Source organism: Pteropus medius, unplaced genomic scaffold (assembly GCF_902729225.1).
Source record: "Pteropus medius unplaced genomic scaffold, Ma_sr-lr_union100, whole genome shotgun sequence".
NCBI classification, from domain to species: Eukaryota; Metazoa; Chordata; class Mammalia; order Chiroptera; family Pteropodidae; genus Pteropus; species Pteropus medius.
In genome coordinates, this window is record NW_024340696.1 from 6,344,496 (window position 1) to 6,361,411 (window position 16,916).

Below are 16,916 nucleotides of genomic sequence, written 5' to 3' on the forward strand. Positions count from 1 at the left end.
TACAAATAAAATTATTTTAGTTAAATCAATCCATGGTGTTAGGACAGTGGTTACTCTTAAAGAAAAGTGGGATATAAGGGAGGCTTTTGGGATACTAATAACTTTCTATTCATTAATCTCAGTGTTGGTTACATGCCTGTGTTCACTTTGTGAAAAATCATTGAGCTATATACTTATGATTGGTCTTTTCACATAAATGAAATTCATTTAAAAATTGTTTGACAGTGATTTAATGAATAGCATTCTTGTTCTAGTTTAAACAAATATATTCTTATTCATTTATTAAACAGCTTTCTTTTCTCACATTCATTATGATTTATTCCTCTTAATTTCTACTTGACATGGATGCATTGTAAAGGAATCATTAATTTTTAAAGAGGACAAAATCCCTAGCTGATAAAAATGGCATGTAAGAAAATCACTCACATCTTATGGTATGAAGTGGACCATGAGGTATGGTTACTTAATTCTGCTAGCCATTCATCAGTACCTGGTAAAAAGATTTCTTTTGAAACACATAATTACCTGAAATAGATGAAAAGAAATAGAGAGAGCCGAAAGTGATTGTTAAATAGGCAACACAACCAACAACCTAATGACAAAGAGACCAAAAAACCCAAATGTGTATGGTGGCTCTCCCAGTGACAGATTTTATATGCACTTCTATGAATATGGATCACCAGTGTCAGAGTTGGAAGGAACTTCAAATCATTATTCCCTCTCATACTCTCCCTAACTATATTTTAAGTTGAAAACTTGACTTGCTAAAGGCCTTAAATATTCAACTGGCTATTAAATGGTTGTTTGCTTTGGTGGATGGTTCCTAGGTTACATAAATTTAAAAGTGTATTTAACCAAATATTTGTTGTATTCAGAATGAAAGAGCCCAAGGAAGGCAGGTGAACAAGGTTACATGATTAAGTCGTAGCTCCAAAGCAGTTGTGCTTCCTATAGCAGGGATTAAAACACTTTCTCATTATCATTAAGAAACTTATGGGTTATTTTCAGACCGGGTTCTAGTACCACATATCTTGATCTAATCTGTAATATAAATCTAGAAAACTCACATTTTATATAAAATAGTTCGAAGTGTGTGGGGGTAGTAATGAGACGGAACAGCAAATATTATAAAATCTACATCTTTAATATACTGAGAAGCACGGAACAAAATTAGTATTTTATTCATGAAGACTATTTAAATAATATTTACAACTTTATGGGAACACATGTACATTTGCACATCAAAATATTTTTGCAAAGAAAAGTCACATATATGATTAAAAGAATGTTAAGACCAAACACAGCCTGGGACATAATTTTATCACTGTGAAATTCTCCTTATTTTCAAAAAGCAGTAAGGATAATTTAACTCACTATTATTTTCTAAATGTCCTAATCGACTTGTTGCAGAATAATAAAACTGAGCTGCCACCATGCTGACTTAGGGATTTTAAAAAGGTAGCAAATATTTTACAAACTTAAAACATGACTTTTTCTGTTAAAATTTTATATTTCCTTAGAATACAAAAGAACAGAAGTGAAAGAAATTTCATTTTCTGTCTGCTGAAGCTATTTTGATAAATAGCTTCAAAGATTTTAAATAAGTTTCTGAGAGGGCACTGGCAACAAATCCTTTTAAAAGCAGAGCTGTCCATTTAATTTCTCTTGATTTTGAAGTGACTTATCTTAAATTTCCTTTTGAAATACTTCTTCCAAAATTTCTGACCATGTTTGGCTTTACTTTATGGATGTTCCTTTTATATTCTAGAGAAAAAATTAAGGAAAAAAATATAAATATGGTAAAAGCATTATTCAAAAAAATTTTTCACCATTCATTCTACTGAGAAATTTATTTCTCCATATTGCGAACTGGAGTTTTAGTGCATGTGTGCCTACATGCACACGCACACATACACACATACACACTTGCAGATTAACTTTTGTGTTTTTTTTTTTTAAATGAATGAAAGATTATTCCTACAAGCACTGTTCCCTTTCTTTTTTGCCTCATTAATTTTTTCTCATTCTCTGGATTATTTGCCTAAGGTTTTTAAACTTCCATATTTTTCCAATTTATAAGTATCATTTGAATCTAGTACTTTCTAAAGTGCTGATCCTATCTCATAGCCCTTTTTTCTTTTACTGCCACCTCTCAAATGTGTTCCATTCTTCTGGATCTTCACCAGCCTTCACAGTGATTCTCCACTCAATGAAATGTTGACACGACAGTGTGCGATTGGCTTTTTTAGGGATCAGTCTAATAATCTCTGATCCATCTTCTTGGTCACATTAGATTTTAGTTTTAGGGACACATATTCTCTTGACCCTATTTCTTATTCTTCTAATTGCTCAGTAAACAGTAGTTACCTTCTTTCTACTATGTTCCTTTGTTTTTTTATTTGTACACTTAGCTTGAGAATTCAGTAAAATATATTAGAAGGAAGGTAGTTCCTGTTGTTTTCTTACCTTTCTAATAATTTCTGATGTGTATTTTTCCTTGGATATTCCAATGTACTAAACTATGATCTTTCCTAAATCTTTTTCTAAGTGCTCCATTATCCTTAACTACACGTGATCTTAGAAACTAGCTTTAGTTCTTTCCTGCTGAGAAGCATATTAGTATCATCTCCTACCTTTTACTCCATAGCATATTAGGAAAACCAAATGTCTCTTTGAGAATTTCCATAAACTTATTATTTGGTTGCAGAACTATGCCTTTCTGGAGAATTTTTTTCAGGAGATCCATGGGACAGTATGTACCTACACCAACTGCATATACACCTTGTCAAGCATTATTAAATATGGCATATTAAACCAAATATCATAGTAAATTTTATTTTTCAGGACTTTATTGCTTTTTAAATTTGCATGAAAGACACTGCCATTAAACTTAAGGGAAACAACTGTTACTGGCTACCACAAGAAGTAAAGATTTATCATACAGTTTGGCAAAGCTATTGAGAAATTTTATATTACTCTAATGAAAGAGCATTAACAAAAAAAAGTAACAGTTTTCATGTTAAGATTCTTAGAAACACTCATTACCTCATGAAACTCCTTTAAATTCCAAGTGCTAAAATTATAAGTTCCTTTAGAGAAGAAACCAACTGGGCCTTAATGATCTTTGTATCATCACAGAACCTAGCACATAGTGAGTGTGTAGTAAATAAATATTTCCTGAACGAAATCTTAGGAACTGTAGTGTTAGAGAAACAAAAGTCGGGACACCTAGGTCTAGAAACTCATAGGCACTATATAACACTAGTTTTACTGAAGATGTAGTTTTGTTGACACGGACTCATGTCACCCCCCACCTCCCCACACATGTAATTAAGAGAATGAAGTCAACCCCATCAGCATCTTTTCAATTTGCTAATGAGAGTTATAATATGATTGTAACTAGGTATAGACTGGAGGCTGTAAATAATTGCACAAATGAATCAGAGGCCACATTATTAAAAATTAGGCTAAAGGAAAAATTTCAAGTGGATATAATTTATATGTAAAATATATTTAATCACTAACCTATTAAATAATACATTTAGCTAATTATTTCAATAAATAGTTAAATCATTTACCAATTCTTCTGCAATATGAAGAAGTATCGATTACAAAAAGGGTGTAGAATGTAGCATTAGGAGATTCAGTACTGAGTTCTGGCTCCACCATGAAATATCTGTGTGATCTCAGGAAAATGTTTTCTATTTGGAGTCCTAAGTTTTCTTATCTGTAACATGGATATAATCACACTTACCATGTAATAAATGTGACGAGTAGATAAAAGAAGATTCTTATGAAAACACCATAAAAAATGTAAAATACTATACATATGTTAGGTAATCATGTTATTAAATATCAAAATAAGAGCTCAGACATACCCACTGTTGGCCCATTTTCTTGTGAGTGATTACCACTTGAATTATCTTTTCGAACACGTTTGGCAAATCCAGAACTTCCCTCAGCAGTTAACAAAGTGTTTGATGCAGAACTTGAAGAGAAAATTTTAAAGTTTAGTTAAGCATTTTTTATAGCTGTAAGTTCTAATACACCTATTATAGCTTCATGTTACAGAATATATAAATAAGTAAGGCACAAACAACTCCTGTCCTGAAAATTTATATTATGGCCATGCGGTGGGGAGGAGAAAAAATAAGACAAATATATAAAATAATAGAAGGTAGGAAAAAACAGTACCACAGGTTTTCAAACTACAAGGAGCTGTAGGTTCCTGAGTTTAGAAAAAGAAAGAAAAATGAAAGATTTTGTGTTTGAGCTGAGTTTAATCTGGGCCCAGAAAATAGCAATCCAATCCTTCCAAGACCTAAGGAGGATTAAGTTTTAACAGGCAGATCTGGGGGTCCGGCAGGGGATGAAGCTCCCTGTTCTACATTGAATCAAATATGCTAACTCTAGGGGATTTCTGGCTCATAAAGATATATACCATTCTACAATTGATACTAATTTGATTGTCAGTTGGACTAACAATTGGAGGCTTTCTTTATATGGCAACAACTTGCTCTTCTGGCAATCCTAACCACGTGGTAAAATGATACGGGTGTATGTTTGTTCAAGAACGTGGGTTAGTTATATATTCATTTAAAGTAGTCAGAAACAGCAATTTAATATGACAGCAAAGAAAAATAGACATGGACACACTGAATGCTGGGAAAAATAACTCTCAACCTATGTACCTCAATTTTCTAGAGTTTGTAAGAGAGATGATTATAGTATTCATAATGGTGATTTTGCCTAGTTGGTTCAAGAATGCAAATAATACTTACCCAAATGGTTACAAAGAAGTATTAGTGTTATGAAAGCAAAAAATTCAGTTGTAGAAATTCTCCATTCCTAAATGGTGCTAACTAAACTAGGTTACTATAATTCTATTTTGGATATTAAATACCCTTTTTTTTGATAATATGTACATCAGCTGTCTCGGGTAAAATTCTTTTTTGGTTATTTGGTGATTTTATTTCTTCAAGTAAAAGATCAATGTCATTGGTTACTTTCAATAAGTCGTTTTTCCTGTAATTACAGTTTATCTTAAAGTTATTATTTCTATGGTATGATTCTTCACTTTGGTTGGTTTTAGGACCTTTGTTTTTACTCATAATATTTTTTTAACTTGAAAAATTAAACTTTTGAATAAAGCTATTCAAACATATTTTTAGGAATAAAATCAAAGCCTAATAAAATAAGTTGTATAATTATATATAAGTAAAATACACTAAAACATTTTTAAGATTTAGATAAAAAAGTCCACTGATAAAATGTTTGACATTTATGTTATAAATTTGTTAGATTTATGTTAGATCATAAAAAACCCCTATGAATAATTTTATTAACAAATGTCACCCCAATAATTTTAATTAAAAATACAATTTAAAATATAAAAACCCTAAAATTGGTAAGATTCCAAATTCACATTATGTTAAAGACTGTACTGAAAAGAAATCTAAAGACTCTTCTAGTTGTGTGCCTAATATATTTCTATGACAATTAATAAAAGTTAAGATTCAACCTTTTGTTCCCTTTCATAGGTAGAATGCTTCTGCTTAACAGACGTAATACATCTCATATTCTTTCAGTTGAGATAATTTCTAATGAAATCATTAGACATCTTTCAAAATAAATCAAAAGTGTATAGCAAGTGTGAGACCATTTTTGGGCACTAAGAACGATTGTGGAACAAATGAACAAACAAAACATCAACCAATTAAACACAAAGCAAACAAAATCTCAAAACTAATATAATTTGTAAGTAAAATTTTATATATGTATATTTTTCATTTGTCTTTTGGTAGACTGATTCATTTAATTAAAACGGTCTGCTACTGTGAGATTAAATAAGTTGAAATGATTAAAAATCATATTCTCAATTTAACTAGTAACTAAAAAAGCTATATGGTTTGGTAGGTTCTTTGAATATCTAGTGCTTTTCTGACTGAAATATTTTTTTTCAGAGAGAAAAACTGATACAAATAAATAAAATAATTATATACGTGGGGCCTTCCCTTCTTCATTTTTAAAAACAATATTAGAATACAAACATGTCTAAATATGTACATAAAGCTGCTAAGTGGAAAATACCAGAGTTTATTACTCTAAAGTTCATGTAGATTTAATTGGGGAAAAGGAAGATTAAAAAAAAAAGTAATTATGTACATTTCTAGCATTAATCTCTTTTAACCTTAGTTAATGGCAGGATCTAATTACTTGTATCAGAGGGAATGTAATAGAGCAATTAATAGGCTATGAGAAATCTTTCTTTATATGTCCTTTAGTATTATTTCACCATGTTAGTTGCTCATGTGGAAGCCTTTTAAGTCATCTAAAACCACTCCAAATACACATTTACATACCTGGACATTTGATTTTGATAATGATTATGCTTACATTTTAAAATTATTCTTAGCTATAAACTTGCCATATCTTCATTAACACAACAGAGAAGGCTACCAGAGAAGAATCAGAAAAGTCACCATTAATTAGTCGAAAGAATAACACAATCGACACAATGAAAATTAGTGATAAGATGGATGACACAGATGATAGTTGTTAGCTAGGCTCACTCATTAAGTGACTGATTCCCATACATGAGCCAGACTAATTGCACAATTCAAATTTGTACCTTAGGAAAATACAAAATTTAATGTCATGCACAGTCAGAGACATTCAAGAAAAATCAGTCCATGAATTTTTAATGTACACATTCCAAGGGTCTGCTATACTTTGGTTGGAGAGAAAAGGGCAGATCTTAAATGCACCTAAGAGATGATACTCTATGTGGCACAAATAAGTAGGCTATTTATAAATTTGTTTACACTAGCCCAGATGAGAACAGGTCCATGGTGTAAAATGAGAAACTTAACAGAATTATCTTTAGATCTTATAGTCTTCTCCCCATAATCATATGTCAAAGGAAAGGGAGAGCAAGTCAGATCCATTTTACAATATAACTATTCACTGTAATTTGTCATTGAGTTTAATGTCATATAACTTAGTTTATGATTTTTTCCTTGTCTTTGATTTTTAGCTCTCTTTACTGCTAATTAACTAGGTATATTTCTCTTTATACTTATGATGCTTGTGGTTTGCAATGCTTCTTGAATCTTTTGTTAGTTTTGGAAAATTATTAGCCAGTATCTTCTCAAATACTAGTTTCCCCCATTCTTATCCTTATTTCTTTCTGGGACTCAGAATATATACGTGTGTACCATATTTTTCATTGTGCCCCATATTTCTTTTTCAGTCTTTTTCATATTTTCTTTTTATCCTTTTGCACATCGGCTTGGATAGTTTTTTATCAAGCTGGCTTCCAGTTCACTAAATTCTCTTTTGCTGTGCCAAATCTTGTAAAATATTTATTGAGTTCTTAGTTTCAGTAATTCTATTTTATTCAGTTCTAGAATATACATTGGACTCATTTTAATAGAATTCAGTTTATTGGGAAATTATCACCCATTTTATTCTACTTTTTGTTAATCACAGTTAAAATCTGGAAGTCTCTATCTGATAACCTCAATATCTGCATCACTTATAGACCACTGTTTCTCTAATTTGTTTTTTTTCTCTTAATTTTCAGTCATTTGGTCTTGTCTCCTGGCATGCTTGGTTATTTTTGCTTATGGGCTAAACACTGTATATGAAAAACTGTAGAGGCTCTGGATGGTATATTCTTCAAGAGATGATTAAATTTTCCTCTGGTAAGCAGGCAGTAGAGAGAAAGATCTCCTTGATCTAAAAAGGGATTGAGTTGGTTTAAGGTTGGTTTTAGGCTTTCAAGAACTGGTTTATTTTCAGTTTGCCTTACTCCTGTAGCACAAGCCTTCGGGGGTCTCAAATAAAATCCTAGGTGTTTAACAGGGCCTGTTCTTCATGAGGATCCCTGAACAACAATGTTATATCCCAGTCCCAAGAAAATGTAGCTCTGCTTGATACTTTAACCTTTTAGCAGCTACCTTCAACTTAGGTTTCTTGGATTCTTATTCCATAGAGTTTAGAACTTGGCAAATATCTTGAGGGCAAAAGCTATACAGAATGATTTTGTTTCCCTAGCTCGGTGAGACTGCTGATAAGCTCTAGGCTTCCATTTTCTGCTTGGTCTCTATATTTGATGCCATGAATTGGCAAATGCTAAAAGGAAAAAAGAAGCAGTGGAGGTCTGGATAGCTATAGCTTTTTTTTCTGTTTTTCCCTTTTCTCTGGGATCTCAGACCCTCAATTCTTGGCTGCCTTGGTTGTTCTCCAGGGCCTTCGAGTAGCTGTTAGTTGTATTTTTATCAGCTTTTATAATTGTTCTCGATGCATGGCTTGGCCTGACACAAACTACAGAAGTCTCTTCATTCGTTACATTGTAGTCATATATCAAAATCCATTAAAATAATATAATTTTAGGACTGAAAAAATTCAGTAATGTCTAAAAGGAAAAATACTAAATGAATAAAAGTTGTAACCAGTAGAAAAGTTGAAATTAAATGACATTTTTAAAAGCCAGAAGACTTTTTAACTTATTTTTAATAATCTAAAATATGGAATACTTTATGCAAATGTCAAGTGAAATACTTAGGCTGTATCAAGATCTCCCTTTGATAATATAAATCCAGTGTCACATTCAGAGCTATTTATTATATGCATGCTTAAATATGAATTGACAAGTCTAACTATAAGAAATAAAAAAGAACTGTAGGAAATAAAGTATAAAGAGGATCTTATATAAGTATAAAGACTGAATCAGTTTCTGTTAAATCGTACCTTGCTAATTTCCGTTTCCTTTTAGCAGCAGCAGTCATTGCCATGTAGGATGGTACAATGCTTCGTACAGGCAGGTCATGTTTGGTTGAGAATGAGGTAGGGGCTAGCCTGTATAATAAATTATAAAAAATTATAAAAAATAATTTTAAAAAGAGTAATTTTGGTTTGTACTATGGGGAAAAAAGGGGCCATATACTTACATAATTGGAACATGATTTCTTATTACTATATAAAGAAAAACATTATACTATAAGACTTCCTTTGCTTGCTTTGGGGTTTTCTATTCTCATTTTTACATCATAGAGTTGCTATCGAGATATTTCTGAATTCCTAACAGCACAGAAATATAAAAGTGTCATTCTTCTCATATTTAGATTGGCTGTGATAATACAGATGAAACGAGAAGGATATGTTTGCTTGGATGACATGCAGTCAGCTATACCTTAGACATATTACTATTTCAGAATAAGTTGAAGTTTAGCAAACCTCAACTTATTCTGAAATAGAAACTGTGGAATATTCTTTAGTGAAGATATTAGTGAATAATAATAATCATGGTAATCCTCCAATGATGGCCTATATAAACTAAATATACAGTAAGGTCTCTTTTAGCTTAAGGAGGGTAAGTCAACTTAAGATACCATCTTAAAGACTTTAAAACATTGTGTTAGTGAATTAATATTTAGAAAAAAAGACAATTAAGATTTAATAAAGTATGCTCAAGAGAACATATTTAATCTATAAAACAGACCTCAAATATAGCTAAAGAAGAAAAAGAAAGCTAATAGTTTAAAGGCTGCAAAAAAAAAAAAAAGAATTGACAAATACTGTTTTTTTTATACCTTTGTAAAATGTTATTGTTTGGTAGTGATTGTTCTTCAGGTAATTTACTCTTCAATCTCCTGGTGTCTTCACATATAGTAAATGTAGAGTCCAAATCTTCCCGTCCATATTCTTTTTTCCTACTCAGAGGGATATCTAATTCACATGACATTTTCAGAGAATTATCACTGTTTATATTTGAGCTGATGGCCTGAAAATTTGTAGCATTAGACGATGGTTTTAATAAAGTCACTGTAGATGGATTTTGAAAAGTTTTTCTATAGTCTTCTGGGGTATACGTAATAGGCTGAAGTTCTTTGCTGAAAGAATCATTGAGTTGCATACTTTCAGACAGTGTTGACTTTTGGGTAAGTTCTGCTTTCAAAGGAGAGGACATTAGTTTTCTTCGAGTTCTTTTTTGTGAAGGAATGTTAAGCAGATTAGATTCACTTGAAGATGTGCCTGTTTGACAAAATTTTTAAAAATCTCAAAGATATTGCCCAGTTTTCCAATAACCCTATCAGTTAAAAAAAATACCGATGATAAAGTACATTTTCTGCCAAATATTAAAAATTTAAAATAAGTTGGAAAGGAAATACCATAGTTCATTGCTAATAACTTTAAATAAAGTAAACTCATTATAAAGAGATTCTATAAACTAGTATAAATAATAAATGGCTAATATCAATATTAATTTATAGATACAGATATCTTGAGAGACTAGGTAATCGTGAAAACAAATTTCCAACCAATTCAAATAAAATTTACAAGCAATTTCCAGCTTTCATGTTTGATTTAGGTTTAAGATAACAAAACATTATTCAACATTTGAAGGCATAAAGATTTGTGATTTTTTTTATTGTAAAATATCACCAGTTTATTATTAATTGAGTGAACATCTAAAGTAAAAAAACAGCGATAACCAATAAAATCCCAGGTGAATGAAATAACTGTATCTGTTACTATTCCAGGTATAGTAGTTAATTAAGCATTCTGGTTGATTTGTTTTCTATAACACACATAATTCATAGGTTTGCAAAACTTAGACTAATACCAAAGATAAACATAATTTGAAGAGTTCAGAGTACTCTTACTTGATCATTATCACTCTGTAAAAGCAAGTTTCCCAAATGTCAGGAAGTCGCCAAGTTTGAAAACTTTTCTTAGCCCTAACCCTATAAATTCTGTAGTTTTTCAAAGTGATTTTCCCATTATCTCTCTAATATGTTACCTTCTTCTTGCTCCATCTAGTAAATGTACATACGTTCCCAAGGATCTGTACTTGACCCTCTAGTCTGCTTATTTCACATTCATTTCTAATTATCCTCTTGCTATTACCTTCTCTGTCACCTGGGTCCCAAATAACCAATTTTTTGAAACCTTTTCCTTGCATTTCCCAACCTCCATCAACCGCATCTCTCTTACGCTTACACAGTTAAAACCTAATTCTGACCATGTTATTCTTCTAATTAAATACTTTTAGTAATCTTCAAACAGAAACATACGACCTGGAGATTTTTAGTAGGGGAATTCTTGTTCGTTGGTCTAAAATTGAGACAAATTTTTTATTTGAACTTAAGTGTGAATTCCCACCAAGATAGGAGCATAAACACCTCTGAAACACCTTTTTCAAAGGTATAAAGTAAAAAATTGGTTATATATATAACAATAAACTTGATCAACTCCAGTGTGCTTATCTTGTATTTCTTAACTATTTCTCTGCTTTGCCTATTTCATTCTGGTGAAATTCACGATGCCCGATACGAAGTAATTTTGTATTGTCCAGGGAAGAAACTATAAAGTGTGTTTCTGCCTTTTTTTACAAATCATGCAGTAAAATTCCCAATTGATGTCGTATTTGCTTTATGATACAATATTAACACTGAAAGCTGAATAAAATAAGTGTTATATATTTCAATAAAGCAATTCAAACTTTCAACTGAGTTAGAAAATATACTTATAACAATCACCAACAGTACATGCATTATTCTTATTATGTTAGTTGACAATAGGCTCTGCTATGGCTAGGTTGACAATTACCCTCTAGGAAATACAATTTAAAAACAGGAAGAAAAATATGATCCCTGTTCTACTAAGAAATTTTACTTTTCTGAGAACTAGATAAATGAGATCCAGATCTTAAAATAATTTTCCACTCCCTTTAACATGACATTTGTCAAATTTTCCATTACCAGATATTTTTATACTAATGCTGCAGTATAAAGACAGTTACTTTTCTCCACTGTGCTGCTACCACCAATTTGGTGGCTATTAATAGCTGGAAGATTAACTTCTTTTCCCATGAGAGGCAGCAGGGGTATATAGAGGATAGAAAACTATATCGAGGATAGAGAACCGAATTGGGAGTCAGGAGACTTAGATTCTATTTCTGGCCTCACCAACGACTCACTGAGTGACCTTGGGCAACTCACTTAAGCATTGTGGGCATTAATAACCCGTCCCCCCCTCCAAAAAGGAGATACATTTTGATAAGTAGGGAATTTTCTAGGATTAGATAATATCTATAAAATACTTAGGATTCAAAGAAAGGCTCTAGAAATATAAATATGCTTCTGCTGTTTGCACTACTACTTCACAGAGAAAGCTGTAATTTACTTTCCAGGATTCCATCAATGCCTAACTCCCAGTTATCACTAAAAGAATACATTTCAAACAATGTCTCATTTTCAGTTTATCAGAAATCTAGTTTATCAAGGCTGACGATAAATCATAACACAGACCATAGGTGGTATTAAAGCAGGCACATGTGTTATTTAACTTAGACACAACAGAACATGAAACCTCAAAGGATAAGGATTATCCAGAGTCACTATTTTTCTTGCACAGATCTAGAAAGGGATAATCTCTAGAGTTGCACTGGGAAAATTTCTATGATGGTAGACCGCTTTTTCCCTACTGCCTGTAAAGAGCATGAAAATAGGGGTTTTCCACAAGACACTGAAGAAATTAGCCACCTGTTCTCTGGAATAATGTAAACACACATCCAACATCAAATTCTCATATGCTTAGACTGAATAAGAATTGTCAGTGAAATCAATAGTAATGTTACAGTGATAGATCTTTAGCCATAATTCTGCTTTCCTGACAAGATATGATAACTTGAAGGAAAACATGGAGATGTGGTACTTGATGTGGATTCACATACCATTGTTTTACCGAGCCTGGAAGAAAAGATGTTATAGACATACAGCAGGTACAAAATACAAATCCAGAGGGTTCTTTTCTTTTTATCTTCTCAATTATTTAATGCAGATCAAATAATAAGAAGAGCACAGAAACTAGATGGTCAATTCAAGACTAGTTAGACTGACTAGTTAAGAAAGGTTCAGGAGATAACCAGAGCAAAAAAAGATCTAAAGGTGTAAATAAAAATTGAACAGTAAATTCACTATAACTGTACAGGAACAATGACTCCACTAATTCATGAAAATGAAAAGAATACAACAAACAACTGATATTTCACTCTGAATAAGATTTAGAGAATATAAATGTAATTATATAATAAATAATCATTCTCCTTTAGCAGGTTAAGTAATAGAGTGATTAAAGTGGGTATGAGAAACCAGAGAGTGTTGGATTAGGGGTACTGTATATTCTAATAAGCTAGAAGAACCACTGAATATGCTAAGTCTAGGTCTATAAAAGAGATTTGCTGTACTTTTCCATTAGAGGATATACAGTAACTTTCCAGAAGAGCAGGTGAGTTTCCCCTGATTCAGACTGGGAAAATACTATTTAACAAGATTCTGTAATTCTTGGGTCTACTGAGTGAAAATGAGAAAGGAACCTGGAGGCTGGTTATAATTCTTTAAAAAGGCCTCATAAAATGAAAAAAAGAAATCGTGTTGTTACAGACTTTCAGATCAAGGGACTCTAATAGATGATGGAAGTCTATGAAACACCTCAGCAATGTGCTACACAGGAGAGGATAGAAAATTAAAAATACATTGTTATAGGGTAGGCAGCCACTTGGGAGGACAGTGAGTCTTCTCTCCAGGGTCTCTCCAGCTAAGGAACCAGTTCACTGTATCATATACTTGAGTTTGGGAGGCAATATGTAGCAATGTATCTTATGGTCTGAAATGTTTTGTTATTTCTAGACCATTTTTTGGACTTTTAACTCTACAACATATTACATGTATATTGCATTTCTACTGCCCTGAAATGCTCATGACCCAACGGATGTGTGACTTATTGAAACTCATGTCTACATAATAACAGTAATCGTAATGTCAAGACACTTAAAAGAAGTTCAGTATTACTATTTTCAATTCAGCATCATTATTTATTTTATGTATGAAATATAAAAAATTTGTAGTCAGCTATGGTACAGGACAAATAATCTAAGAGCACTGCATCTACATTAAAAAAAAAAAAAAATCACTGTTTGTTCATCTACCTGGTATTAAGCACCTGCCATGTTTTAGACCTTTTCTAGGTATTGAGAATATAGCAGAAACAAGATAGCTAAGAACTTAATTTTTGAGGGAAGAAGGTAAAAAAGTAAATTACCTTAATAAAGTAAGATAGTTATAACAAATAAGTTGTAAAGACAATAAAAACAGAGAAATGGAATAGAGAGTGATGGGAGATAGGAGAGGTGTGAATTACAATGGCCAGGGAAGGCAATTCTAAGGATGGGATATACAACCTGAGACTTAAATGGCTATGAAGGTGCTAGCCCTGCGAAGACCTGGGGAAGAGGTAGAGGATATAGCAAGTGGCAAGAATAACTTTTTTGAACTCAAGGAAGAGAGGGCTAGTGTGACTGAAGTATAGTGTGTTAGAGGAAGAGTAGAAATGAGAAGCTGCTAGAGAGATCAAAGGGGGCCATGCTATGTGAAGATGTATGGACAAGATAAGAGTTTATTTTAGATTTATTCCAAGTTCAAGGGTTATCTCTGGAGGATTTTAAGAATATGATGTGATCTGATTTATGTTTTAAAAAAGATTGCTTTGCTTATTGTGTGGAGAATTGAATATGAACAGGCAAGAGAGAAAAGGAAATCAGTAACAAGGCTGTTGCTATAGCTCAGGCAAGAAATGACAGCTTGGACTGCAGTGGTAGCAGTAGTGATGGAGAGATGTGGAAAGGGTGCTATAATCAAATAATCAGCTAAAACTTATATACAGTAAATCCAGAACACATCCAATGACAGACATATGTGAGATTAGCTGCCTGACAATCAGGAACAAAGATAAGAAGTTCACACAAAGGCATGGTCTATATTAATTTTACACACCTTAATCAACAGAAATTGACCACTTTCTGTGAAACCATGAACCATTTCCACATTAACAATTACAGAAAAGTTCAAAAGGTCCTATAAGCGGTCCCCAACCTTTTTTGGCACCAGGGACTGGTGCTCCTATGAGAATCTAATGCCTGACGATCTGAGGTGGAGCTGAGGTGGTGATGCTAGCACTGGGAAGCGGCTGCAAATGCAGATGAAGCTTCGCTCACCTGCCTGCCGCTCACCTCCTGCTGGGCGGCCTGGTTTCTGACAGGCCACGGATGGGTACTGGTCTGTGTGGCCCGAGGTTTGAGGACACCTGCTTTAAGTCATTCCCTCAAATTTGCATCCTCTTGTTACTGACATCCTCTTCCCCACATTCACTCAACAGGCTTGAGCTCCTGTCCTCTAAAGAGGAGCTCTCATCTAAGTCAGTGCAGGTATCTTAGAATCTGTTTCCTTCCCTCTCTAGTTTGAATGTTCATGGACTTGAGGCAGCAGATACACTTTGGGGTTTGAGAATATAATTTCTTACTGAGAGGTGATGGGGTTATTATCATGCTGGGATGGAGAAAAGGAAAGAAGAGTGAGGTTAAGTAGAAAAGGGTTCTAGAACAAGGGTGGCAGATAGAAGAAAAGTTAACGAAAATGAACTGATTCCTAGGAAGTGTACAAAGCATGATGTGAAGGGAAGAATTAGGTTAAGAGAATGATGTGGAAAGGTCATCTCTTTTTATGTTAGGCCCTCTACATTCTCTGCGAATTCATCTCTAGATATCCTCAAACAACTGAAAGAGATTTCTCTTCTGTTCCAGACATAGACATACTATGATTTCAGACACAGGGACTGACTGCTCCCCTCCCAATACCTTAATTATTGCATTCAATTCCTTAAAAAGGAGCCAACACAGTTTAATCCATATTTGATGAAGCCTGAAAATGTAAAATGTGATCCTGCAATAAATGTGTTTTGATCAAATAATGTATGATATATCTGCTATTAGAACCTCTTCTTTTTGATAAGAGAGGATGACAGAAAGGCAATGAAAAATTGAAGGGTTTCTCAAGAATTAGCACTTGGTTGGCCTCACTTTAAGAGTCGCACTTTAGAAACAGCCATAATACAAGAAGGGTTATGAAGGTTAACTATGAAAAAGCCAATTTTAGCCAAGATGGTAACCTGAATAGAGGCATCTAGCTCTCCTTACAGATTCCCTTTAAAATGATCATATAGTAGATATAGGAGAAAACTTGCCCTAATGTTAATAAGGGAAGAATATCATCTGCACACCAGGATACCAGAAGACTTCACGAAGGATGTTGCGTGGCTAAAACTGAAATAAAGGAAGGCATGGAAAATAACTTATAATATCCCCCACTTCATCCTTCAGCGCTGTCCCTGGGAGTTAAGTAAAAGACACTGGTAGAATATTATTAAAGTCCCTTGAATTAGGAACAGGGATGAGGGTTGTAGGTGGGGTAGGAGGAGAAAGGGTGAGACAAGGCTATGGTATATGGCAAAATATCAAGATTTGAATACCAGCAGGGGCACTCACAGGCCCAAGATTTGGTCCTGGCCCAGCTATCTCAATGTGGAAAGGAATACTTAACAGAAAGTGCCCAACCCTGCGGGCCTTGCTCCCAGCATTGGTGGTCACTACATATGAATGAGAAGCCACTGGGCAAAGAGGTAAAGTTTTTAGCTGAGACTACCTGTGGCTCTAGTTCCTTTTGTATACTCCCTCTGCTGTGAGATCCATGAAAAGAAATGCATTTTCCCCCTATTTCTAAACCTTAATTTTGACTTGTTTATCAGCGAGTTATGGATAGAAGATTACTTATAATAAACAGAGGAAACTCACTGGATCAGTAAAAGGATAATATAAAGGAATGGCAGAGCTGGCATATAAACTTAGGCCTTCTGATAACCCAGATGCCATATTCTTCACCACTACACAATGTGGAGTCTCTATCACAGGGAGAATTAAATCGGTTAGGATAATGGCTAAATAAAATGTGGGATATTCACAATTACACTGTGATTTAAAGCCACATTTTATAGATTATTTGATGATATAGGGAAAT

At 33.2% G+C, this 16,916-nt stretch overlaps 1 protein-coding gene across 2 annotated transcripts in view; it reads right to left on the reverse strand.

The window, feature by feature from the left end:
- Window positions 1-1,123: 1,123 nt before the first annotated feature.
- KIF18A (kinesin family member 18A) overlaps window positions 1,124-16,916 on the reverse strand; it is a 77,200-nt gene continuing 61,407 nt past the window's right edge. Inside the window, exons 14-18 of one of the 2 annotated variants that reach the window (XR_005653563.1) lie at window positions 9,597-10,038; window positions 8,755-8,862; window positions 3,879-3,988; window positions 3,579-3,727; window positions 1,124-1,764 (exon numbers count right to left, since the gene is read on the reverse strand). Coding sequence is in view for 1 of the 2 variants with exons in the window: in XM_039866102.1 (XP_039722036.1) it covers window positions 1,682-1,764; window positions 3,879-3,988; window positions 8,755-8,862; window positions 9,597-10,038 (743 nt within the window). In the remaining variant the exon portion in view is untranslated. The remainder of the gene's footprint in view (window positions 1,765-3,578; window positions 3,728-3,878; window positions 3,989-8,754; window positions 8,863-9,596; window positions 10,039-16,916) is intronic. The other variant, XM_039866102.1, reaches the window with a different exon arrangement.